At 35.2% G+C, this 26,937-nt stretch overlaps 1 protein-coding gene across 1 annotated transcript; it reads left to right on the forward strand.

Moving 5' to 3' along the window:
• Positions 1-2,089: 2,089 nt before the first annotated feature.
• On the forward strand, positions 2,090-26,532 carry LOC110036119. The gene is made up of 3 exons (XM_020740483.1): positions 2,090-2,443; positions 13,307-13,899; positions 25,754-26,532. Exons 1-3 carry the CDS (start codon positions 2,185-2,187, stop codon positions 26,411-26,413), a joined length of 1,512 nt encoding a protein of 503 aa, XP_020596142.1. The 5' UTR covers positions 2,090-2,184; the 3' UTR covers positions 26,414-26,532.
• The last annotated feature ends 405 nt before the right edge of the window (positions 26,533-26,937 follow it).

Here is a 26,937-nt window from a genome sequence, read left to right on the forward strand (position 1 = left end):
GTTGATGTTTATGAAACATACTAATGCTGAAGATTTCTTAATCATTGCAAATATCCAAGTAAATACAGTTAAATCATTAAATTGCTTACTTAGTATTTGCCCCTTATGTAGATGGGATTGGAGGGCCCCAAACTTTTGATTGAATAAGTTTAAGTGATTTATAATAGTGACTACTACTAAAAGAGAGATAATAAATGGTGTTTAACTGTAGTACAATATTTGCAAAAGAAAATTAATTTTAGAATACAAATTGTTTATTGTTGTTTCGATATGAGTGAAATGGTGTCATTATTGTCATGATCCAAACATCGGTACAAAACTTCTGACGTGGTGGTGGTAGTCACTAGTGTTTGAGCGGGCCAAGGAATTGGGTAGTGGCCATCATGGCAATGACCTTTCATAAGGATTTGCATTTTTTTCTTGTCCTTAATGAGATATCTAGAAGCTTCAAACAGGATAGAATAATTGTTATTATGTGCAAATATTGAAATTAAATTGAGATCTTTTGAAATATGAGGATATGAAAAGAGTCTGGAAAGAAATAACTTGCGAGTGGGAGTACAAAGTAAGTCTTGAATTGAAATTTTTATGGGAAGGGGTGTACCATTGCCAACTGATACTTGATCGGTGCTCTGATAAGGTTTGGTTTCTATAATTTATTGAAATTTGTTGTAAGATGCGTTGAAGCACCAGAATCCAAGAAACAGTCATGATTGGAAGGGGAAGTTGTCATGAAAGTTGTGTTGAACGAAGCTGTAATTGGCTGATAGTTTAGATTTAGATGGTGCCAACATTGGGAAGAAGTGCGCCCTTCTTTGTTACATATTTGATAGATGTCATGATTGATAGTTTTAGATTGATTGTTTTTTGTGATATTAGCTCCGTGAAAGGATAAATTATTGGTGTGACCACTTAATAGTTGTTTTATCCTTATCCAGGCTGAGTATATCGAGCTATGTCAAGATCTGGTTTGCTAAATTTCTAGAGTGTTCTTAATGGGAATATTAGCTTCTTCACTATAGAGAAGCAAATGATGATATTCAAAACTTATTGGGTAGAGAGAGGTCCGTATTGTTGTTTTAAATGCTTGATATGTTGGTGAAAAAGCCTTTGAGTGTGTGAAGTATGATATCTTATGTGTCATTGGATGATCCATCATCTAATATGTTGTTTATAAGTGTTTAAATTTGAGTGAGATGTTATGCCAATATATTTTTCTTCATAAGCATATTATGCAACACAGTTTGGAGTTGGATTACGTGTGATCTATTTGTTGCTTGCAGGCATTTTTACAACAAGGATTTATAAATTTCATGGTAGTTGTCAAGATTAGTCACATATGTAAATATTGTGGGAGATATGGTTGAAAGTATAGAAGCTGTTAAATTCTTGTCTATCAGCATCCATGTATAGGAAGCAGGGTTATGAATTACAGTTCCTGTATCATTTGTTTTATTATTGTCTGGCCTTGTAATGGATCCATCTATAACACCAGCGAAACCATTCGGCTTAACTACTTTCAGTATCGAGATTTTTATAGTGTAATTGTTTGTGAATAGAAAAATATTAACCACAATTCATGTATTAGAAATAAGGAATTTCCAAGAACGAGTCCACTATTCTTCAATTATGAGTGAATCTCGTCCCTCAATTAATGCTGAAGGACTGAATCATCTATTTGATCCACTACCCAAATGCTCTGACACCATGAAACAGAACCTGCAAAGCTGAGAAATACAAAAGGCACATTGTTGTCGTTGTAAAGCGTAGAAAATAATTATGCTGAAATGTATTGGTATCCACACTTCTTAATAAACGATGAATTACATATGATACGGAGAGAATGTTTTGGAAAAGGGTGTTTACAAGATCATAACTGATAGAATACAATTTAGGTGGTTAGGATTTGGTATGTTGTTGTTTGTGGTCCAGAGTTGTGCCTTGTGTATGATTGTAGGCTTGTAGCGACATCCTAACGAATTCACTAAATATTATTAATCATTTTCTAAAACCGCGTGCGGAGATTTATGACAACTTTGTCCTGAGTTGATAAACAATATCCGCAAACATATAGCGTCTTTTAGAGGCGAATCAAACGCATCCAATTAAACTAATAGAGCACTGTGTAAGCTTAAATCTTTCACTTCTATCCTTTCTGCTCCCTATCTTTCTCTCTCTTCAGTAATGATGTGGGATCGATCAAGCCAAGTGGCACTCATGCCCCTTCTTGTGACAGCCGTGGCGGGGTGGTTTACTACGTCGTCGGGAGGATTAGCGGGGTATAGATCGGCGGTGGGGGATCCGGGGATGAAGAGAAATGGTCTTCGTGTGGCTTTTGAGGGCTGGAACTTTTGTAATGAAGTTGGTGCAGAGGCGCCTGGAATGGGAAGTCCCAGGGCTGCTGATTGCTTCGACTTAAGGGAAACTACTACTCTTATGCCAGGTTTCTATATGCTGCCTTCTTTTCTTTCTCTTGGAACTGTGTCATCTTTGAATCGATTAATTCAGGTGCCCATTTTATAAGAAGGCTAATAGGAGCAACTATAAGCATGACTATGGGCCCATTCATGGAAACTTACACTTTCTTTTATCTTGATTTTAAGATTCGATTCAGATTGGTTAGGAATCTGAAAATTGATTGTAGGCTGGGAAGTTGCTACGTTTTGATTAGTTTCAGTTATTTCGATCTGAAGTTGATGAAATTAGGAAGAAATTAACAAAATATCGATACTGATGGTTAAATCCTAAATATTTGGTGGAAATATTAGAAAACTCATCCTATAAATATTTTAATTTTTAATTCAAAAGGTTTCAAAAAATAAGTTAATGAAACAATTTTTTCAATAAATAATTTAGTATTGATGGATCCAAAATTGTTTGATGGATCACACCTAAGGTATAGAGGATGAAAATGAGGAAAAAGAAAAATTTGAATACTCGATACTTGTCTTTTAGTGAGAATTTTGTTTAGTCTCTCTTGAAAATTATGCTCATATTTATAAATCATAGGTAGGATTTCTAAGTTACATGGTAGGTCCTTATTAACGGGAGGAACGTTATTATAGCTAATGAGCTATTATATTTACACATTTTTAACTGAATATTATATATTTTGACATCATAACTGATGCCAACACCATTATACTTCTGTAACTCCCTTGAATTCTGCTTCACATTCGTAGTCATTTAGTTTGGGTGTTTGAATGACATTCGGTCAGCTGTCATTCGTTCGACTAACTGTCATCATTTGATTGATTTATTGCTCTTCGGTCACCTAAATCGTGGAGTCTGAATATGAAGACACATTGTCTTAGGATAGGGTTATTTAATCGAGCAGAAGGTAAATCACCCTAATTAGATAAGCAGTCTACCTTCAGTTTTTGTATGTTTGTTAAAATGTCTTATCTCATGCAAACATTGGTTTTCACGATAGCAGTTATCAAATAGTTGGTGTTGATATAGTTTCGTGATACTCGTACGTTCGTTCCTTTCATTCAGTCATTCTTTGAGATTGCTCGACTTTTCACATGATCAATCTATGTTTTTATATATCTTTAATTATTTCTCCTCGAGATTTGTGTTGGCTTATTTCTAATGTACATAGTTAGTTTCATGATTCTCTTACTTTTTTTGAAAGTAACAACTGTCAAAAGAATAAGGTAATTAAATTCAACGACCAATCATATAATGAGTAATAAATATCATAATAATTATACTCCCATCATTTTTGTGCCCCTCCCCTTTTTTCTATAAATAGGGTTCTGAGTGTATTTTATCTTTTTACCATCTTCTGAATCATTTTCTTGTGAGTCGATTGTCCAGACGAACAAACATTTCGGGTGCTGGAAAACTAGTAAATGAGTAAGCCTTAATGAAGGCTTTTGAACTTCTCATTTCTAGAACCCATCCTGCATGGGATGAAAGAAAATAGATATTGGAGATATCCTGCCCACTTCCTTAAAAAAATGTGGGCAAAGAACCACATTCGTCAGAGAAAAGGAAAGGAGAAGGAAAAGAAACGATCGATGAAAAGAGGCCAGCTGAATCTATGCAAATAAATTGACAACCGACTGATAAGTTGCTTTGTCTAAAATAAATTTGTGAATCATCCGAGTCACCACTACTCCAAGTGAGATGTCGGAAAATAGGGAAAGCATTTGATCCTGCATCGCTTCGTCAGCGTCCATTCCTCCCACTGTTATAAGCTGGAGAACCTTCGAAGGTGGTTGTGTAAATTCAACCATTAAATTTCTTCCTGCTTCAGTCTCCAGCTCAAGGTGGTGCTACACTGAGATAAGACGACTCAATATGTAGTTTTGCCATTGAGGCTCCACCAACGGAGAATGTTCATCATCCGCTTCTAACTGATAAACCTCCTCTTGGCGGGATGCCATCTCTTGTTGCAAAGAGCTTCTATTCATCAGATATAGATCGAATAATTGGTAACCTTGTTGTCTCTTTTTATTTAGTTTTGTCACTTATTTTTATAACATCGGCTTAATTGTTGCAGAAGAAATCATGAATATTATTGAATTTTGAATCTGGAAGGTAATATGCCCAGCAGATCAAGCTGATCCTTTTGTTCAAGTTGCGGCTGAAGGAGTTTCCACTCCAATTCCTCTTCCGGCCCTGACACCGCTTACTGTTAGGAGGACTCTCGTGGGTCATTAGCTTACTGCTTGGACGAGATTGTGGACTCCTTTGCTCGGATTGCTGATCTCCAATGAGAGGCTATTGTTACAGTTCTTTCGGAAGAATTTGTAGTTTTTAACACATATATGGAGATTCTTCAGGCCCAAGTTGTAGTGTTGGAAATTCTTTAGGCCAAGGTAGCAGGATTAGAAGAACTTCCGACCAGGTGGCAGATTTGGGAGCTCTCTGAAGCAGTGACCTTGAGGGATAAACTGCCCGCTTTAGGCCAACTAGTTCATATTGAAATGTACGTGTTGAGGAAGAAAAGATACAAAAATATAAATCTTGGGGGTTGCATAGTATTCACGTTTAATGAACTGGTGTTGGCCTTGAGTGAGGCAACGGACGACCCGACTGTAAATATTTCTTTTTATGAATAAAAGTCATCTATAATTTGGGAATTAAGATTTTTTTTTATGAATTTTGTTCCGATATGATATTTTTTACGGAAACCAATACGGCGCTTTGGCTTCCAAATATTATTTGAAAGTTTTTTTACATTTTTTTGTTTTGCCTATCCTTCAGTCATTTATTTCCCAAATATTCTCCTCAAATTTTTTGTTCATTTAGGTTTTTCAAATGATCAATTCTCACTGGTTTTTAGGTTAAGTTATTAGATAAAACTTATGTTTATGACACATGTTGTCTTAGATCGAGTGGAGACAAAGGTTCGTGCTAGTGACTAGTTAGGTGATGAGATAATTTTCTACTGAGACTAGTTTTATTTTGGACTTTGACTGCCACTTTACGCGGAACATCGCTAGAGCTTTCGATTTTATGGCATCATCCCGACTCAGTTGAAGCAAACTCAATAGTTGTAGTGACAACATATGTTATTTATATGCGCAAACAAGGTGTCCCTTAGGCTCGCGAATTATTTTTGCATATGTTCTCCTTTCAGGTCAAACCAGATTGGTATCTTATTTTCGACACTACTAGGAAGTTCCACTTAATAGATCTGGAAATTAAAGTTAAGGACAAGAAACTATGTCTTTTGAGAGGCGTCGGAGATGATTGGGGCATCTTAACTAGGGCCATTGATGGCCCATTTAAGAAGAGCAAATTAATCTCATCCCAGGTGAAAGAAATGGAGTAGGTCATACTCGGTCGACAGCTATAAGTAGTTAAATATAACCCCTTGACTATAAATCAGGTGCTGAATAACATAATAGATGTGGGCCGCCTCTGATGAGGTTGACCAAAAGAGACAACTAGAGAAGCTTGGAAGAATTTCTATGAATGCATCAAGAAAATTGAAGATGGCAAATGATTCATCCATCAGAGAAGAAGACGAATGAGGAACCAAAGAGGCTAGCCTGTCTGGAGGCTGCATACCAGGTTTGGATTTTATTCACCCAGTTTCAAAAACTTTTGTAGTTATTCATGATAAATTCACGGGTTAAGTAATGTTGATTGAGTGAAAACATCTTTAGATGATCGTAGGTGATTTGGGGAAGAATATGACTCCTCTCTCCTTCCAATAGATATTGATAGCTCAGCAAGGCATCTTTCGACTCAGGAGATCTTTTGGGCATCTTGAATTAAGTTTATTCCTCCATCATAAAGGGTCGAGTTTAGTCGTTGATCTCCTCAGGTGAGGCTATAGATGAAGATGGTGGTGGAGCTTCGACTAAAAGCAAGAGAGAAATCCCATTTATGTTAAGTCTGTTAGGCTTACCCAAAAAGGTAAGGGCATCTCTTTTGATACTCCTTTCCCCGGTCCTCCTAGAAGTAAGAAAAGTGGGAATGTTGTTGGATCTGATTACAAAAGGTTCTGCCAAAAGTCTACTTGAATTTTATTTTAAGTCTTTGTCTAGTCGATAATGATATAACTCAGTATCTGCAAGTTAAGCTCCCATGTTTGCAGACCAACTCTAGTTTGTAAGTTTAGATAAGTAGTTTAATGGACGTCGCCCCATTGAATTATGCCAAATGCTTAATTGTTACCATCCAATGGGCTATGCTTCCACTCAACATCTGACATCAATTTACTTGTGAATAAGATAAGGACTTGCCAACTCTAATGAGATGTCTAGAAAATTTCAAGAACGAGTGGAGCTTGCAACAATGAGGGTAGTTGAGGCGGAGTATGAAATAGAAAATTCAAAAAATGGAGATGGATATTTTATCTGAATGGATTCGACGGTCCAAGCAAAGAACGCTTTCCTGACAGAGCCAATGTTTAGTATTATGACCGCGAGGATCTGCTTGCCACTCAAGCAGGATATTTGGAGATCTGTCATAAAATTGCAACTGACAAAATTGCCCGAGTTGGGATGATTGGCCCAAAGTATTCTAATCTTGAAGAATTCAAGAAGCTTTATGACATTCCTTAGGCTTCTAAATATCACGGAGAATCTGATGACAATAATGTTGAAGATGATGAATAATCTAACATGCATTCGAAAAATTCGTAGAGATTTTTATTGAAGTGGATAGACTTGAATTTTGTAAAAGATATTCTTACATATGAAGTATGATTTTTGGTTGACCATTTCTCATTGAAAAAATAAGTTTTTTTGGCATGTAATATGTAGCTTGCAAGTTCATGTCAATGAAGCGTGATAATAATTTTTAGTCAGCTCTTCATGTGACCAAATGTCAGATTCATTTTTTTGTAGTTTATGTCCGACCATGCATTGTAATGCCTCTTGGTCTTCTTTGGTGCGACCAAGCATCATAACACTTTTTGGTTGACATTGAGAAATCAAATGTCATAAATCATTTTTCTTGTCTTAGGTGCAATCAAGCACCATAACTCTTTGTGGTCATCTTTACTGCGAACAAGTTTCCAGATGCTTTTTGGTCATCTTAGAGACAATCAAGTGTCACAACTCTTTTTGGGTGTCTTTGGAGCGACCAAGCATCATAATACTTTTAGGTTGTGTTTGGTGCTACCAAGCATCGTAACACTTTTTGGTCATGTTTGGTGTGACTAAGCATCATAACACTTTCTAGTCGCCTTTGGTACGATCATGCGTCGTAACGCTTTTTGGTCATCTTTAGATGCTTGCCCTTTATCTTGATGTGCTTGAGATTTCCGAGCATTAGAATTATTTGCCTAATGTTGTTTAATCAGACCAGATCTTTGCAATGTTGGAAAGCCTCTTAAAATTGTTGTATTCAATGAGGGGCCTTGCTTCTGTCTTGTGATCTTTGGAGGGTAACTTTAATTCTTTGCTTTGGCTGTGCCACGATACTTTTTTCATTTTGGGAAACTAGCCATTAGGTGCCCTGCTATAGTTTAGAGCTTTCTTGCAATGGTTTTGATATCTCATTTCATGGTGGGCTCATAGCAGCTTTTGTTGGATGAATCCTGTTGGAATAGTTAACCCTCCCTCTTATAAAAAAGGGAAGGGGACCTTTGTAGCATGCTTAAAATCAAATGAAATTATTAGTGGGCTCGTATGGGATATGAGAGTTCAGTCTGCTCTATGTGGAGTTGAAAATGAAATTAGCTTTCTATCGATCTGAGTGATGAGCTTTGCGATGGTTATGCATTGCCTTTCTTTTCTTCGAGTTGACTGTCGAAGGAGAAGGCTTTCTCTGAGTTGATTGTCAAACTTGACACCTTATGAGATGGTCTACTGAGTTCAGCCTCCCTTCGTGAACAGACGTAGTTTCCCATGTAGAAAGCTAATGCTGACAACACATTCCTAGAGAATACTATATGTCTGTTCAATGGTTATTGCCAGATGTCTGTTCACCTCCCTTTCACTAGTGGCAGAGGAGCGACGTTATGAAGTCTTTTGGCAGTTGTATCCTCCCTATCTCCACCAAATTCCTGTACTGAGGAGATAATGTAAACAGAGAGAATGTGACGAGCCTGGTGAGGACTCATTTAGCAATTTTCAACAGAGAGCTTTAACCCCCTTGAAAGTCTGTTCTTGTCAAATAATTTGTAATGGGTCTACCTTTTGCCTGTATTATCCTTTGGAAATTTTGTACTTTTCAACCGAGATAAATAAAATATTTGATTTTATAATAATGGGTTTTCTCAGATATGATTACTGATACAAAATAAAATATTTTGTTTTCAGAAAAAAAATTATGTTAGCCGTCTCCACTCCACGTTCATTGAAGAACTTTCTCAGTGTGTGTTTTTAACTTTTACGCACCGGGGCCAACCGACTGTCCTATGGTAGTTGGATCAATCTTTTTTAAAACCAAATATTTCACTAAAAATGTATTTTCTCGTACATTTTTCTTATAGTGTTGGTTGTTCTTTTCATCTCTTCTTATAGTAGAGCAACATCCATTCGATTTTCTTGAAATTGATCAAGAGCAAGTGAGATGCCTTCTCCAAGCTTACGTTGTCAGTTGCTAGGTCCCCTTTGCCAAAAGATGTTGCAATGATAACTCTTTAAATGTGATTATTATATTTAACTTGTTATATAGCTTTCATTCTATAGGAAAGCACCAATTTTTTTGTTGGGATGGTTTGGATGGCTCGAAGGGCCAAATGAAGCTTATGTGCCCACTTACCTTTTGCATATTTTATCTTCATTCTTAATAAGCTTAGTATGGCTTTGTTAACAAATTTAGCTTAACCATTAGTTTGCGGGTGATGTAATGATGAAAATTTTAAATTAACTACCTGGTTCTGATAGAAATTTTGTACCCCTTGATTAGCAAACTGAGTTTGATTATATGTAATGACTTTTAGGGGTAACTTATACCGACAAATTTTATTTGTCTAGATAAAAGTTTGAACAATGCCTGCTATGATCCGAGCAAGTGCTTTAGCTTCTATCTAATTAGGAAAATAGTCCACAGCTACTAATAGAACTTTCATTTTTCATATGGAAGGCCAGAATGGACTGAGAATATGTAGCTCCCACACTTTGAAGGGTCAGAGGCTGACAATCAGTTGCAATTTGTGAGCTGGTTGGTGCTGTAGTGGAGCATATTTTTTACATTCTTCACACCTTTATGAAAACTGTTTTGCATCCTTCATGAGTGTTGGCCAAAAATAACCTTGTTTTTGTACCTAATGAGCCAAAGTTTTTTCTCCTGAATGGCTTTTGCATTCTCTCAAATTTACTTCTCGGATGATGTCTTCCAATTCACTTTCTCTAACGCATCATAAATGCAATGGCGTGGTTGACTTTCAGAATAATATGCCTCCACTGAGAAGATATTGGGAGACTTTGAACTTGTATATTTGCGGGGCCTCCTTCTAGTTTGTGTTGTATGTCCAACGCTCTGTGCTCCATCCTACTTACCGCTTGTATGTAGCACGTTCGGGATTGCTCCAGATCTCCCTACACTACACGGGGACTACCACTCATTTGTTGGGAAATTTCACAGCTACATGTTATGTTGATACTACAACCTAGAAGTTATTTAGGAGGGTCCGACTGAATATCACATTGTAGGTTAGTGGTGTGTCAATCACCAGAAAATCCTTCATATTAGTAAACCGATTATTACCACCCTCTCCCGAAGTAACAAAGAGGGCTATTACCCCTAGAGCCTCCTTTCGTTCACCAAATAAACTAGACAGTGGTCCAGTTGGTGCAGTCAATAGGTTGGTCGTCAACCTCATATTCTAAAATGCAGTCCGAAATAAAAAAAAGTTTCCGACCTCCCGTTGTCGATCAAGTTTCCACCAACATGATAGTTATTCATGAGCTTTGTGACAACAACGTCATCATTATATGGATCTCCGGCTAGAGGAAGATACAACTTTAGTGAAAATGATAGTTGGGTGTGATTTCATCTTTGGAGAGGGTACGAAAGTGTAGTAATCTTCCAACTAAGTTCTTTTCTTGTTGATTCTTGTATACATTTTACCTCCCAAGATTGTTGGAACTATCTAGGTGTTAGCTCAGATTGGTCCGATTGACTTGCTTTCTATTGGAGCTTTACCTTTCCGCAGAGTCTAAGTCTCCGACATTACAAACTCCTTAAGCCTTTTGGCTTGAATAAGCTAATCTACAAGGCTGCAATGGTGCTCACATTCTTCAACATCATGATTGTGGTCTTGGTGATACTTACAGTATTTTTTGCGACTCAGGAGGAAATCTCCAGCTTTTAGTAGTGTCGCCTTTTGGAAACACTCCCTGTTATTGTTGCATCTACGAGTTCTGCCATAGAAGCCTAAAGTGGTGTGAACCTGGATGTCCTCCGATCTCCCATAGACTAGTCATTTATCTGTTTACATTTACGTACGTCACGATCTACTTTTGTATCGTTGGGAAGACTGTCCTCCTTCCCTTTTCGAATGAGAGCCATCTTTATCTTTCCAACATCTTCCTCAAGTTGTTCCTGTCTGATTTTTTATCTGATTTTCCAACTCTGAAAATTAAATAGTTCATATATTCTTCAGCCACAATGTGGTCATTGGCTAGTTACAGAATTTCCTCCAGAGTATTGGGTTTCGTTAAACCCATAAAGTATTGGAACTGTAGACTCTTTAATACTGTGTTAGTGTTGCCTTGGTGACTTTTGGCTCCATGTTCTGGGCCTCAAGCATCTACTTCTGAAATCTAGTTACATATGACATCACACTCTCGTTTGGTACATATTTCAAATATAACAAAGAATCTGAATCCTATCGTGGCTTTTGGGCACTAGCAAACTACCCCAAAAGTAACTTCGTATAATCTCTGAAGGAATTAATAATTCTTATGGGAAGCCCGTTGAACAATCAGAGAGCTTGTAGAGAACCAAAATTTTAATGCATCTGAAATTTTGATAAGGCAGATTGCAGACACAAAGGACACAATATGGTCAGCGAGATCACTTTGACCTTTGTATGGTGCCAAGATGGGAACCTTGAATTTTTCTGGTGGTTTAGCCTCCATAATATGTTGAGAGAACGCATACTCTATGTGGCGATAGATTTCTATTGCTCCTGGTGGTGGTCCTCCCCTTTGTGCAGACCTGGCACTATCCTGATAATGAGACTCTTCTTCTCATTCGACTACTGGTGCTGCCTGTTGAAATGGAGGTTTGGGTGCTAGAACGACGTGTTATACTGGCGAATGGGGTGTCGGTGGATTGGGTTGAGGAAGAGGTTGTACCCTTCCCTCAAGTACCGTTCGAGCCAACTCTGCAAAGCGCTTTGACTTGTTGTTGTACGAATTCTCGAACATAATCAATGTTGGAAGTATCTCCTTAGTGTGTTCCTTTAGACTATCGTGCTCTCATTTGGTGGATGACATGACTCCACGATCACTGCATCTTTTAGGATATTGTATCATATATTATTCGATGGATCACGCCTAAGGTATAGAGCCTTAATCGGATGAAATAGAGAAAGAAGAATGATTTGAATACTTGATACTTGTCTTTTAGCTAGAATTTTGTTCTGCCCTTTCTAAAAATTATCCCCCTGTTTATAATTCATAGGTAGGATTTATAAGTTACATGGTGTTTCCTTATTAATGAGAGAAATATTTCTATAGTTAATGAGCTCTTACATTTCCTTATTAGTGAGAGAAATATTTCTATAGTTAATGAGCTCTTACATTTACACATTTATAACTAAATATTATTTATTTCGACCTCATAACGGATGTCAACACTGCTATACGTTATCCCTTAAATTTTGCTTCACATTCATAACCATTTTGTTCTGGTGTTTGAATTATATTCGTTCAGCTAACCCTTTATCGTTCGGTCGGTTTTAGTGCTCTATGGTCGCCCAATCAGTGGAGTCAGAATATGAACACATATCGTCTTAGAGTAAGGTTCTTTCATCGAGCTGATGGTAAATAAACGTAATCAGATAAGCAACCTGCCCTTGGATTATGTATCTACGTTAAAATGCATTATCTCAAGCGACTATTATTTTTCATGATAGTGGTTACCCAATAGTCAGTGCTATATAGTTGTCTGATGTTTGTCGGACCGTTTGTTCATTCTATTCAGTCATTCCTGAGACCGCCTGAATGTTCGAATGAACAATCTATGTTTTAAAGTATGAAACTAAAGTCCAATATTAAGGATGGAAAAAGTTGAAATGGTTAAGAATATCATGATTTCTTCTCTGCAATCTAATCTAAAACAAAAATTTAATTTAAAAAAGATTAATTTTGTGTAAATGCTCTCTCTCTAATACTTATAATGGTCTCTACACGACAGATTTGTCGGCCGAAGTATTGATTTTTTTTCCTAAATTATTTTCCTATTTGGATCTAATGAATCATATAGTGTGTCGATAACGTCGTATTTTTCTTTTAAATATATGCCTGATTATATATAATGTGGATCCAGTGCAACAACTATAAGTTATTTTCTCTGTTTTACACTGACTTGAATCTTCTCTTAGTTTGCTGTAATGGTTTGGATTGATGGCCAAAATTGCGGTCAGCCAGTATGAAGGCTAATGGTTATTTGATAAAGTGCCCTTACTTTTGAAGTACAGGAACGCCAACCAGCCCAACCCATAATTCAAAAAATTTAAAAAAGAAAAAACTTTTATAAAAAATTTTAATGAGAGATAATTGGGCGCAATATATAAGGACAGTTACGTTATTGCCTGCATTTCAGAACATTTCTTAAAAACTATGTGAAAGTTAATTAGCGGCGCATTTCTTTCGTCTTACCTTCGGAGAAGCTTTTACTAGACAACTATTATTTTCTTAAAGATGATCGTTTGTTTCAGACGGCTGCGAGAAAGTCCATCGAGAAGTTGTGCATCTCGTGAGCGAGCAAGACAACAGAATGGGGGCAAATCAAACCGGCGAGAACGTGGATCTCTACGCTGTGAAAAAAGAAATGTATCTGGGCACCAAGTGTGAGGTTAATGACAAGCCGGCTCCATGGCATTATTGGATGATAATGCTCAAAAATGGCAACTTTGACACCAAGTCCGACCTCTGCCCTTCCAATGGAAAGAAGGTCGGCCCCTTCCCACCAGAACCTCGCTTCCCCTGCTTTGCTGAGGAAAGATGCATGAACCAGCCACTTCACTTCCACAACTACACCGCTTTGTCGGACAACGAAGACAGGCTCAAAGGAAGCTTTTTTGGTAGTTATGAGCTCGACGCAGATGTCAGCGAAGGATTGAACGACATCTCCTACTTCTCGGTTGTGTGGGAGAAGGAATTTGGTAGCGGTGAGGATAAAGGGTGGAAGTTTCATCACTATCTCAGGACATCAGAGAAATATCCTTGGCTCATGCTCTACCTCAGGTCTGATGCGACGGAGGGCCTCTCTGCCGGCTATCACTATCCTGGTCGTGGGATGACCAAGATTGTAAGTTGAATTCGCTCTGACTTTTTTATCACATTAAATTATTTGATTTAATATTCTTAATTTTATCTTAGTTTACATTTTAAATTTTTTTCATTTGCACTTGGCAATATTGGATTCATGTATGTATTTATGTATGTATGTATGTATCTGTATGTATGTATGTATGTATTTGTATGTATGTATGTATGTACATATATAGATAGATAGATATATATATATATATATATGGTATACATACATACATCCATCCATCCATCCATCCATCCATCCATTTTGTCAATCATCAATCATATCTATCTTGTTTGTCATTATTTATTCATAAAATGAGCACTATTTATAATGGAGAGATTGGACAATATGATATCATTTTTTTGTCTTTGCTTTAGAAGGAGTTGTAGTAAGTTTTCTTGGGATTTTTATCAGTCGATTGCTCGGTTACTCTCTAACTCAATCGATTGAGCTTATTTAGCTTTATAGCTAAAGGATAGGTTTGGTTGGTTAGGCTTGGTTGACGTCATCTATCTGCCGAGCTTGATTTGCTTCAGATGGGAAGAATTAGCATTACTAGCTGATCCAGTCTAGTTGCCAACCCTTGATAATGAATAAGGAGGCTTCTAGACTTTTCTGATATGATTAGAGATGTTGGGAAATTAGTTATTCTATGGGTTTTCTTTTTAGTGGTTGTTAGCTCAGATGACTTATTATCTTAGTTCTGATCGAAGTGCTTGAATTTGCATCATTCGATTATCTTTCTGCCCTCGTAGCTCGGTCAGATTTGATCATGTAGGCTTTGGCTTGGACAGCTAAACTTGATCGGATGAATGAGTCTTCCAAACACTGAAAGATGTTCTAAACATGATTCAAATGAAGTTTTAAACACTTAAAAATCATCCATAAAAACTTCAATTCCTTTTTTATTTAAATCATAAAAAATAGTCCTTTGAAGCATTACATAAATCAAATGACATTGTTCTAAAAACAAATGTACCATAAGAACTGATAAAAGTTGTTTTCTCTTTATTCTCAATAGCTATTTGTATTTAGTGATAACCAATATATTCATCTAGAAAACAAAAGTATTTATGCCTCAACTAGTCTATCCAACATTTGATCTAGCAGACCGATTCATTTTATTAGGATTTACAGTTTTATCCAAAATTCTTTTAATCTCACGATTAGATACTTATGTTAGACCACTAGTCTGAGAATGATAAGCAATTGTAATCCTACGTATAATATTATATTTTTCCACTAACTTTTCAATTCATTTATTTCAAAAATGAGATCATCCATCAGTAATGATTATTGTCGACATTTCATATCTTGTAAAAATATTATTTATAAAAAATTTTGAAACACTCCGAGCATCACATCGGGGTAAAGCTATTACTTCAATCCACTTTGATACATAGTCCACTAAAATTAATATAAATATATTTCCAAATGAAGGTATAAACGGTCTCATAAAATCTAATCCCCAAACATCAAAGTTTTCAACTTTCAAAGTAAAATTTAGGAGCATTTCATTTCTTTTTGAAATATTGCCTACTCGTTAATAAAATTTAGATTGTGAAATTTTGTGAACAACTCTATCAATTCCAAAATGACCCCCAAATTTTGAATCATGCCATTTTTGGATAATTTTTTCAATTTTTTTTATAAGACACACATCTCCGCACAATTAAATTTTTTATTTGTTTGTACAAATATGGGTTATCCCAAAAGTAAAAATTTGCATCATGAATAATTTTTTTCTCTTGTTGCTTTGTCAACCCATATGATAAAATACCGCTAACAATGTAGTTCACAATTTAAGCAAACCACCATATTTCCTATTCTTTAACATCATAAAGTTGTTCATCAGTAAAAGTTTCATTAATTTCTTTTTTAAGATAAAATGTTTCATCCTATTCAAGCCTATATAAATGATCAGTTATTTGATTATCAGATCGATTTCTATCTACTACCACAAAATCAAATTTTTGCATTAGAAGTACCATCTAATTAATCTTGGTTTCGTATCCTTCTTTTGTATCAAAAATTTTATAGCAGAGTGGTATGTATGCACAACACATTTTGCTCTATATAGATATGAACTAAACTTATCAAAAGCAAAATAATAGATAATAACTCTCTTTCAGTAGTGGTATAACTAATTTGAGCATCATTGAGAGCTTTACTAACATAGTATATAACTTTAAAAATTTTGTAATATCTATGACATAAAACAGCTCCAATTGCATAATCATTTGCATCACACATTAGCTCGAATGGTTTCGAATGGTTTCTCCCAATAATATCTATGACATAAAACAGCTCCAATTGCATAATCATTTGCATCACACATTAGCTCGAATGGTTTCTCCCAATCAGGTGAAACAATTATAGGAGTAGTGATTAATTTTTCTTTCAATATTTCAAAGACATCAACTCTTGATTAAAATCAATTTTTTTGTCTTTTTCCAAAAGTTGACATAAAGGCTTTGTAATTTTTGCAAAATCTTTAATATATTGTCTGTAAAATCCAGCATGTCCTTAAAAACTCCAAAATTCTCTTACAACAGTAGGCGGAGGTAGGTTAGCTATAACTTAGTTTTTTGTCAGATCTACTTTCATGTCATTTTCTGAAATTTTTTGCCCCAGCACAATTCCTCCTACAACCATAAATTCACATTTTTTCTAGTTTAATATTAAATTCGTCTTTTCACGTCGTTCTAGAACTTTCTCTAAATGCTTTAGACATATTTCAAATGAAGTTCTAAACACTGAAAAATCATCCATAAAGACTTCTATCTCTTCTTCAATTAGATTACTGAAAACTGACATCATACATCTTTGAAATGTCATACGTGCATTACATAAACCAAAGGGCATTAGTCGAAAAGTGAAAGTACCATAAGAAATACTAAACATTATCTTCTCTTGATCCTCTAGAGTAATTAATATTTGATGATAGTCAGTATATCAATCTATAAAACAAAAATATCTATGCTCAGCTAGCCTATCCAACATCTATCTCTTCTTCAATTAGATTACTGAAAACTGACATCATACATCTTTGAAATGTCATATGTGCATTACATAAACCAAAGGGCATTAGTCGAAAAGTGAAAGTACCATAAGAAATACTAAACATTATCTTCTCTTGATCCTCTAGAGTAATTAATATTTGATGATAGTCAGTATATCAATCTATAAAACAAAAATATCTATGCTCAGCTAGCCTATCCAACATCTACTCCAAAAAGGGTAAAGGAAAGTGATCTTTCTTGGTGTGGCGATCGAATTTAATTTTCTATAATCAATGCAGATTCTCCAACCAGTGACTTGTCTTTTTAGTATTAATTCATTATTCTTATTTGTCACAACAATCACACCCCCTTTCTTAAGAATGCAGTGAATTGGATTCACCCAAGCACTGTCTGAAATATGATATTTATTCCCGCATCTAATCATTTTAAAATATCTTTCTTAACATCTTCTTTCATCATTGGGTTTAATCTCCTTTGAGGATCAACTGTTGGTTCATGATTTTTTTCCCATAAAATTCAGTGCATACAAATCGAAGGAATGATTCCTTTAATAACGTCCATCCAAAGGCTTTCTTATATCTTCTTAACATTTCCAACAACTTTCATTCTTATGCTTTAGTTAATTTTGAGGATACAATATAATGTAATGTGGATAAATCTCCTAAAAAACATATTTTAAATGTGTAAGGAAGTGTTTTCATTTCTAGATTAGGAGGTTTTACAATCAAGGAAATTAATTTTTTATTATCATTCACAGGATCTAACAATTCAATTTATTTCTGAACATAATCCAATTCTTCGTTACTCACTTCCATAGCTTCATCCTGAACTATATCATCATTCTCATACTCCAAATATTCTTATTCAAGTTTTTTTTTTCAAATGTATCTGGAATATATTTGAAGTATGAGAATGAGGATATAGTTCAGAATCCATTCTCAAGCTTTCATCATCTCTTCCTTTTGTTGGATATCTCATTGACTTTGCAATATTAAATGTAACTTTTTGATTGCGAACTCTCATCATTAATTATCCTTTCTACACATCTATCAAAGCTTTTCTAATGACAAGAAATGGTCTTCCTATAATGATAGGAATTTCCTTATTCCATGCCTAACACAATAAAATCCACAAGAAAGATAAATTTATCAACATTTACCAAAACATCTTATATATATAACTCCTTTAGGATACTCCTTTAGGATAGGTAATTGAATGATCAGCTAACTGAAGAGTTACAGAGTAGGAGAAATTTCTTCTAAACTCAACATTCTGAAAATTGATAAAGGCATAAGATTAGAAATGACTCCTAAATTACATAAAGCTTTTCTAAAAAATCTTTCACCAATAGCACATAAAATAGTAAAACTACCAGGATCTTTAAGCTTTTTCAGAAAGCTTTTTCTAAATTATTGTGCTACAATTTTCACTAAGTACATTAGTCTCATTATCTGTAAACTTTCCTTTTTTATCAAGTATATCATTCATAAACTTCATATAGTTTAACATTTGTTTCAGGGCTTCAACAAATAAAAAATTTATTGTCAATTTCCTCAATATTTTCAAAAATTTTCTAAATTGATTATCTTTATTATACTACTTCAACATTTGAAGAAATAGATGTATTCATCTTGCTATAATAATTTTCATTGGTTTGATAGGATATTCTGACTCAAAATAAAACTCTTCACTATATTTTTCCTTTTCCACTCTTTCGTTCTCAACTTCAACTTCAATTCCATTTTGAACTTTTGTTTCCAACTCTTTTCCACTTCTCAGTTGAATAACCTTAATTTCCTCTTTGTTTTAATCATTAGGATTAACTTAAACATTACTAGGCAAAGTTCATAGAGGTCTATGGTTAAGTGTAGTAGCAATACATCACAATTGATTTTCCATGTTTCTAATTGCAGCTCCTTGATTTTGTAATTATGCTCCTGTTTGCAATATTAATTCTTCCATTGATAATTTCTTATCCTTTGCAAATTAATAGTGAAACCTGGAGAGCAATAAGGTTTATAGTTAGAATTCCCCTTATTGTTGGAGTTTTCCAATAGGTTCACAACCATGTTCCCCCATTTTAAATTTACAACATTAGATTTATTGTTACTCGAACTAAAATTTGGGTGATTTTTTCAATAAGGATTATAATAAACTGAATAAGGTTGATTAGATTGATTATTTATTGCAATTAAAGTCTCATATAAACATTGAGAATCTATTATTTATCCCAATGAACTTTCCTCAAACATAGGAGGTGTTTGAGAATAATTCACTCCATATTGATCTATCTTCCTTGATATTGCAGCAATTTGAGCAACCAACATAAATATTTCATCAGAATCATGAATACTAGCTACTCTTTTTTGAGTTACTTTTTCAGAGGGTCATTAAAAATTATTAGTAGTCATCTCTTCAATTAAATAATACTCTTCATCAAATAGTTTTGACATTAATGATCTACCAGCAGCAGCGTCACTTATAGATCTAAGAGATCCAACCAATCCATTATAAAAAGTTTGAATTATTAATTAATCTGGTAACACATGGTGTGGACACTTCCTAAAGATGTCTTTAAATCTTTCTCAACCTTCATAATATGATTCTCTTTCAAACTGACAAAAAGTTGTAATATGATTTTTAAGCTTAGCAGTTTTTTTATGGTGGGAAATATTTAGATAAAAATTTTTATGATAAGTCTCCCCAAGTTTTGATAGATCCAGGTTCTAACGAGTTCAAACATATCTTAGCTCAATCCTTTAATGAAAAAGGAGAAAATCTAAGTCTGACAGCATCATTCGATACTCCATCATATTTAAAAGTAGCACACAATCTAGAAAACTAGCAATGTGTAAGTTAAGATCTTCAGTCAGTGTTCCCCGAAACTGATTATTTTGTACAATTTGGATAATAACAGATTTAAGCTCAAATGAATTGACAGCTACAGCAAGGTTTTGTATACTCAAATGAGTTTCATCTTTTGTAGGATTAACATAATCTCTTAAAGGTCTCTAATGATGTTCATTTTCAATTCCAGAATTATTTAAGCTCGTAGTCATTTTGTTCAAGTTATCTAACTCTTTTTGTTGTTTATAGATTTTTCTAATAGCTCTTTTTGACTCCGAATTATGAGGTATTAAATCTACCAATCTTAAATTACACATACACAAACACAATAAACAATAAAAATAAGCAAATACACTAAAATATAAAAATATTTAATTAAACTACAAATAGTTTTTTAGTACAAAATTTTTTTCTAAATTATAATGTAATTTATCGTTACTCTCCAACAATAGTGCCAAAAACTTGATGCAACTATTTTATGTTGTGTGTTGTAAATATCTTTCAATAGTACAATACACACACAGCATCACGAGTATTAAATATTCAGTTAAATCACAATAAAAATAATTTCAGTATAAATAAGTTTATCTTTTAAAGTGCTTAAGTTGTCATACTCTAATAATAACGCAAGTATACGTATTGCTCAAGTAATAAAATGCTCTAATGGAATCCTAAGTATCGATCCCACAGGGAGCTATAAATTCTTATGATTATAACGTCAAACACAATATTCAAACTATAAAACTTAAGTAACCAAAATAAATCTAAAGTAAATTTATTGTATGGTAAATGACATGCAGTTAAAAAAATAAAGTTAATTGAACTAATTGCTAAACTTCAAAAGTAAACTTATTAAGATTAAACAAAATTTGTTAACGAAGAGTTTAAATTGAAGAAAGCATCATTCCCATTTACAATGAGTTTATGCATTGTGAAGTAATTAAAATCATATAAAATACATATAAAAATATATTGTGCCAAATAAGAGCAATCCTATTCCTTACCCACTCAGTGCATAAAAAAATTGACTAATCCAGAGTTTGATCTTTAAATCAGTGGGTAGGTTGAGAGGAAATTATTTGCCACTCCAGAGCTCTCACTTCTCCCTCCCCCAAGGGCTAACAAGCTCACTTTAGTTTCTAAGAAATTACACCAAATTGGGGTTTTTAATCTGTCACCTTAAAATCTCCAATTTTGTGTTCATCAAAGTATATTTTCCTATTGATTCGCATGCAACTCCATTGACAACATTCTCACCCATGAACTTTAATGACTCTTACCTTATTGCAGAAAACACAACCCTTTCGGATCTTATGTTTCTCAACAAATTTAAAATTTCAATTGAGAAATAAATGAAGATCAGAGTTTGAATCATCACAAATTATTGACATTTAAAACCTTATATAACAACGTTAATTTTTTACAAAATGATATCTTATTGTAGGGAGAAAGATAAAGAAGACTGCTCATAATTCATATGAAGAATTTGACAAAACATAGATTTTATATATAAAAATAAGTTTACAAAACAATGAAAGGAAAGAACATAACTTATCTAAATTTCTTTCTTAAGCAAATCCATTGACGTTCTCTTTAAGTACTTTCTCTCTTTACAATCACACTCAATTCTCTCTTAGAAATGTAATGAAGAATAAATCTCACTTTCCCTCTCCTCTTACAACTCCAGAAAAAAATCCTCTCTTCTCCCAAGACTTCTCTCTCATGCCAACCTCTTCTCTTCAAACCTCTCGCCCCTCCTCTTCTCTAGACACCTCTTTTCTAATTAGGGTCAGTCTTCATTTCAAGAGAATTCAAAACTCTCACCTTTTTCCCAAAATACACACCTCTTCACACCAAGAGACAAGTCATTTCTTTTAAGAATATTTTCATAGTGTCTAGATGCATTGAATCACTCCATTTGATGTTTGAATTTATTAGAGCCTTCAAAAACCACTAAAAAATAGTCACTAACCGCCTTACTCCATCTTATTTCATCTCTGGCACCTATGGCGCCAGCCTACTGAAGTTCGCGTTGTTTTGAATTTTGGCGCCTCTAGTGTCAATTCTAGCGCTTCTGACACCGCTTCTCTGTAAAATGACGCCTCTGGTGCCAGCTCTCTGGAAAATGGTGCCAGAATGCTGAAATGCGTCGTTTTGACTCCAAATTTCTTCTTTTTGCTCCTTTTTGCTCTAATTGCCTAAAATCAGTATACATGCAAAAAACATAATAACACAATTTTTTAAAGTGCAATATCATCAAAATTAAGCATAAAATGTATATATAAAATCGCACATTATTTTGGTGTATCAGTATTCCAAATCTCAAACAACACAAATAACCCAAAATTTCATTTCCTTAATACGGAATCAGTTCAATACAAACATAAAATTTTTTTGCTGAGATGGTAGTGAAGCAGATAATAACCAAAATCTCAATCAATTTCTTACCCAAAAATGGCATCCTCCACCAATACTCATGTCCATAAATGCCCTAACAAAATGGAGTGGTTGAACTAAAACTTAGACATCTTACGGAGACTGCTCGTGCTCGACCACATCAGGCACATGTCCCATATAAATTTTAAACAGAAGCCCTTCTCACAGCAACACATCTAATCAATCGCATGCCCAACAAAACTACCTAATAAATCTACCCATATGAACATCTCGACAAATCTTCACCAACATACACTCATCTATGAGTTTTTGGATGTGATTGTTATCCCTTGAGGAAACCTCAAACTAAACACAAATTTGAACCTAAATTAGTTCAATGCATATTTATGGGCTACTCCCTCCAACATATGGGCTACAAATGCTACAATCCCATGACAAACCAAATTATTATCTCAAGGCACATGGTCATTAACGAAAACAATTTTCCATTTACTCAACACTCCTCTTCTTTGCCCACAAATCAGTCACCTAATTTCGTCCATATTTCTCTATATTTCCTATTACCAATAACATTCTTACAACCCACATCTTTGAAGTGTAGTCCCTCCATCCCCCCATCTCCTACAAGAATCCATCCTACTGCACCTACTCCCACTTCGCTAGAGCCAGCTCCACATTCTTCTAACTCCCATCCACTCCCACTGCCAATGGGTATCACTTCACCAGCACATCCAATGACCACTAGATCCAAATAAGGCCACCTCAAACCGACTCAAAAACTCAATTTGTTACACTAACTTCAACCCCCTCCTGATCCTATGTCCTTCACCCAAGCCTTTAAATTACCTCATTGTTGGAAAGCTATGACAGAAGAGTTCACAACACTTTGACGATATAGGAACTGGGTCTTTGATTTTTCCCCAGTTAATCAACTTATTCTTGGCTCACGTTGGAAATATAAAACCAAAACGAACTCCCACAGTAAAGTCACATGTTAGAAGGCATGCATCGTCACTCAGGGACACAAGCAAAAATTTGGTGTTAACTACCATGAAACATTTAACCCGATCGCTAAAGTCCCTACCATTTGCATCCACCTTAAAGCGGCACTCATCTTGGCTGAAATATACTCCAGCATGACAACTCCAATACATTCCTTCATGGCAACCTCCATAAAATTGTATACGTGAATAAACGCTTGGATTTAATGATCCTCAATTCTCAAATCATGCTTGCTTGCTCAATAAATCGATATACAGCCTTAAATAGGCTTTAAAACAGTGGTTTATCACGTTCTCTCAATATTTCATGACTAATGGTTTTCATTTCAGCAAAGCGGGTCCATCCCTTCTTTTATATTGTCAAAACAACATTTAAATAATTGTGGTTGTCTACGTTGACGATATTCTCATTACTGGCAAAAAAATTATGGAGATTTCCAAGCCGATCGTTAAGATGGTCACTAAATTCCAGTTGAAGCATCTAGGCCCGATAGGGTGCTTCCACGATATTGAAGGTTAAAAATCGGCTACCTCTTGTTACCTCTATCTGGAAAGGTATCTTATTCAACCTCTTCATGGCACAGGGATGCAGGATTGCACACCCCTCAACAGTTTTATGCCGTTACGTCAACCGAACTCATCCATAGAAACCACACCATTCCACAACCCCACACTTTAGCGCCAATTATCTGCTTTACATCAATAACTCACCGCACCAACCCAAACATAGCATATGTCGTAAACTTGTCATGCCAACACATGCATTCTACAACCACAACTCACTACAAACTCCAAACATATCTGCTTAGATATCTAAAAAGCACAAGTCATTTTGGCATGGAACATTGCCTTCGAGATTTTTATCTTCGCTCATATGATGACCTTGATTGGGTTGGGGATCACCTTGAACGATAATCAACTACTAGGGTATGCTTTTTTCTTGGTGACACTCTAATTTCTTGGATGGTGAAGAAACATTCCAAAGCAACGAAATCAATAATGGAGGTAGAGTACAGGGCACTAACTGTGGCAACCACCGATCTTATAAAACTACTTTGTCTTCTTCAAGAAATTGGCATTCAATTTTAGCATCCGACTCCCTTCAATGGGATTACATATCGGCCATCTCACTCGCCAACAATCCTATTTTCCACGTAATGATGAAACACATAGAGATTGATTATCATTTTATAAGTGACCCCATCAACTCCAAACATCTGCAAATTGCATAGTCACACTCAGTATCAACCTGCCGATATACTTACAAAAACTTTACCAAAGTGCAAATTTCATGACCTTCACACCAAGCTTACAACTTTTCAAAGAACCGTTAGCTTGCAAGGGGGTATTAGAAGCACTACATCACTACCTAAGGAAAGATTATTTGCAAGCGCTACACCACTACCTATGGAATGAAAACACCTATATGGTCACTACGAATGATAGACATATATTATAATAACTTATGTACTAATTCATTTCTAGAACCTTCCCATGATCTGTATATATAAAGGAATACTATGGAACGTATGGATTCAAGAAAACAGTAGTTGAATAATGACTTGCTGATATAATCCCACTCATTCCGATCTCCTAAATGCTTTTCTGTATCTCTGTTTCTCACATAGCACCCAATCCTTATGTATTTACATATCTCACACCTAAACTCTCCACATAGAATGAGTGAGAAAATAGGTCATTAGAATGAAAGCTTAATAGACCAACGTATTATATATCTCACACCAATGCTTTCATATTTACACACATCGAATGATAAAACAGGTCGGTAAGTTTTCTGTTTTACCTTTCCCTAATTCCCAATTTCAGCTCCCGTTCTGTTTTTCTTAATTCCATTCCGTTTTTTAGTTTTGCCAATTTTGGTAAGGTCTTTTTTTTTATAGGACTTTAAACAAGCCCAACAATTTCCATAATTTAAACAACCAAACAGGCAGCTTCTATTGCTCAGTTTGTTTAATTGTTTATTGCCTTCCATTTCAATAAAAATTCTTTATATTTGCATGTTGTAAATCTTTTGTTTGTTGTAAATCTTTTGTCATTATATTTTTTATATATTGGACTAAGAACATGAAACAAGATGTTTGTTGTAAATCTTTTGTCATTATATTTTTTATTTTTATTAAAAAGATCTAATAAGAGAATTAACACTGCAAATGGATGTTCTAAGCAAGATTAAAACATGTCGGAAAGTTTTTGAAAAAAATATTTGATACCACCGCTTTAAAAATTTTGCTCCACCATTGTCCAAAGGTAATTCTTCAGTTTGTTTGGTAGTACATGCCACCATTACATTTTCGTATTTGTTTTCCATTCTTTATTAATAATGTCCAGTGATTTGATCCATAACTCTAACAAAGAGTTAGAGAGCCGATTTCTGACAGACTTCACAAAAGGAATTGATTCCAAAATAATGTTCCGTATTACCAGTCCAAAGAATTTCTTAAACAAACGTTACGTTCTTAATCTGATCAAAACAATTTGTCTACCTACTAAAAAATTTTAGCTTTAAATTTGTATGTGTAACATAACAAGCGTCTAATGGTTTCTCTTGTTCCTCAGATCCCCGAGTCTCCTGACTTCAAAATACGCTTAAGATTAGAAATAAAACAAGGCGGCGGACCAAAGAGCCAATTCTACCTGCTTGACATGGGTAGTTGCTGGAAAAACAACGGCCAGCCCTGCGATGGCAACGTGGAGACCGACGTGACCCGCTACAGTGAAATGATCCTTAACCCTGATACCACAGCCTGGTGCCACAAAGACAGCCTAAACAATTGCCCGCCCTACCACACCTTCCCCAACGGCACCCGTATCCACCGCAGCGACTCTGCCCGCTTCCCCTATGCCGCCTACCACATGTACTGCGCCCCCGGGAATGCCCAGCACCTCGAACAGCCACACAATCTTTGCGACGCTTATAGCAACCCACAACCACAAGAGATTCTGCAAATCCTCCCGCATCCTGCGTGGGGGGCTTATGGCTACCCTACAAAGAAGGGAGAGGGATGGATTGGTGATGCCAGAGCGTGGGAACTTGACGTTGGCTTGATCTCACAGGTGCTTTACTTTTATCAAGATCCAGGCACCGTGCCGGTGATAAGGAGGTGGACGTCACTGGATGTTGGTACTGAGATTTATGTTAGTGCGAATCAGGTGGCTGAGTGGACGCTCAGTGAGTTCAATATCCTCGTGCCCGACGAACCGGTGGCGCAAGGGTGAATGGTTGCAGCAGGGTAATTACACACACAACACTCAAAATATTGGCATTTATGGAATCTAGCCCTCATGTGAGAATTTTAAATTATTAAATCGATATATTCATTGAGAATCTGATAAAAATGAGCAATATTAGTTTGAGTTTTATCATGAATTTTGATATTTTAATAAGAATTTTAAAAATAGATGAAAGTAGGTGGTAGACCTATAAATAGCGTTGTTTGGGGTGCTATGTTTGTAATTGCAATGTTTGGGTGCTATGTAATTACATACATAGCCCGGAAACATCGCTATTTATAAAATTTGGCATTCTTTTAAAAAGATTTAAACTATTGAAATGATTTACTTACGCATATCATAATGAAACTATTGAAAATTTGATAAAAATAAAAAATTGGCATGTATTTTATTTTTTGTGCATCAATTGTTTGAGGAATAAATTTTATTCAGTTAGTTATTTTTTTTGAATGTTTAAGTGGAAGGCACTTTTTTGGAAGATAAAAAAATGTTAATATGGGTTGGATAAT

Source organism: Phalaenopsis equestris, unplaced genomic scaffold (assembly GCF_001263595.1).
Source record: "Phalaenopsis equestris unplaced genomic scaffold, ASM126359v1 Scaffold202766, whole genome shotgun sequence".
NCBI classification, from domain to species: domain Eukaryota; kingdom Viridiplantae; phylum Streptophyta; class Magnoliopsida; order Asparagales; family Orchidaceae; genus Phalaenopsis; species Phalaenopsis equestris.